Source organism: Kryptolebias marmoratus, linkage group LG9 (assembly GCF_001649575.2).
Source record: "Kryptolebias marmoratus isolate JLee-2015 linkage group LG9, ASM164957v2, whole genome shotgun sequence".
NCBI lineage: Eukaryota > Metazoa > Chordata > Actinopteri > Cyprinodontiformes > Rivulidae > Kryptolebias > Kryptolebias marmoratus.
This window is the reverse complement of record NC_051438.1, coordinates 2172980-2174060: the sequence shown is the minus strand read 5'-3', so window position 1 is coordinate 2174060 and position 1081 is coordinate 2172980. Positions and strand designations below refer to the sequence as shown.

The following is a 1081-nucleotide window of genomic DNA, read 5'->3' as shown; positions in this document are numbered from 1 at the left end:
GAGGAGCTGGCCCAAGTGGCTGGGGAGAGGGAAGTCTGGGTCTCCCTGCTTAGGCTGCTACTCCCGCGACCCGACCCCGGATAAGCGGAAGAGAATGGATGGATGGATGGATGGAAAAGGATTATTTCAACCCCTCTACAGTTTTGTTACTTTTAGCTTTTGCAACAGTTCTGACAATTTTAGCTTTTAGCTACTGTTTTGGTAACTTTAGCTTCTGTTTTGTTTGTTTTAACTTTAACAGTTCAGGTAACAATTTATTCTTCAACAAATTTCAGTAAGGTGTTGTTACCACTCAGCATTCATACTGCATTTTTACAGACAATGTGATTTATCTAGTTAACAAATAAAACACAATAAAATAAAAATAATTAGGTAAAATACACAAAAAAGACAAATCCAATGCAGCATGTAACCATACCCCCGTCCCTCACCACACACACCCACACACACACACACAGAAAGTTTAGGAATTAATGTAGCCCAGACATGAAACATAAATAAAACAGGTATTCAGGTCAACTATAAGTGTACCCACCAGGCCAGTAGTACATAAAAATGTTCTTTCCCAGCTTTTGCAGAGTGACCCAAAGAGGCTCTGATCCGTTCCACCACAGAGGTAACAAGCTGTCAGGATTGATCTGAATCAGAAACTCTTTTTTGGAGACTTCATCCCACATATAGTTTCCAGTCATCTGGTGCGTTTCACTGTGACGGCCTAAAATGAAAAAAATACAAATAAAAATCTTATCATTTCCTAACAAGAAATTTAAGCTGCCCTGAAAAGCCTGGAGCCTATTAGGAGAGACAAGTAAAATTGGGGTGCACTCTTGCCCATCTATCCAAAAACAGATGAGACAAAGGCACACACTTTCACATGTGGGGTAAAATCAAAAATCCAAATAACCAACTTGAATACAGTTGATACCAGATATTTACAACCACTGTATATTGTGGAAAAATAACCAAAACGTTAGACTTGTTAGGATGTTTTTGTATTATGTTTTGTCTTCATATTTCAGTTCGAGTTTATTGTTTGTTATTTAGTTGTCTCTTCCCTGTGCCTCAGCCACCATTCACTTCT

General features: G+C 38.7%; 1 protein-coding gene across 1 annotated transcript in view; it reads right to left on the bottom strand.

Annotated features, from left to right (window-relative positions):
* enpp6 (ectonucleotide pyrophosphatase/phosphodiesterase 6) overlaps positions 1-1081 on the bottom strand; it is an 18115-nt gene that overhangs the window by 14860 nt on the left and 2174 nt on the right. Inside the window, exon 2 of the mRNA XM_037977496.1 lies at positions 536-715. Within this exon, the coding sequence (XP_037833424.1) occupies positions 536-715 (180 nt within the window). The remainder of the gene's footprint in view (positions 1-535; positions 716-1081) is intronic.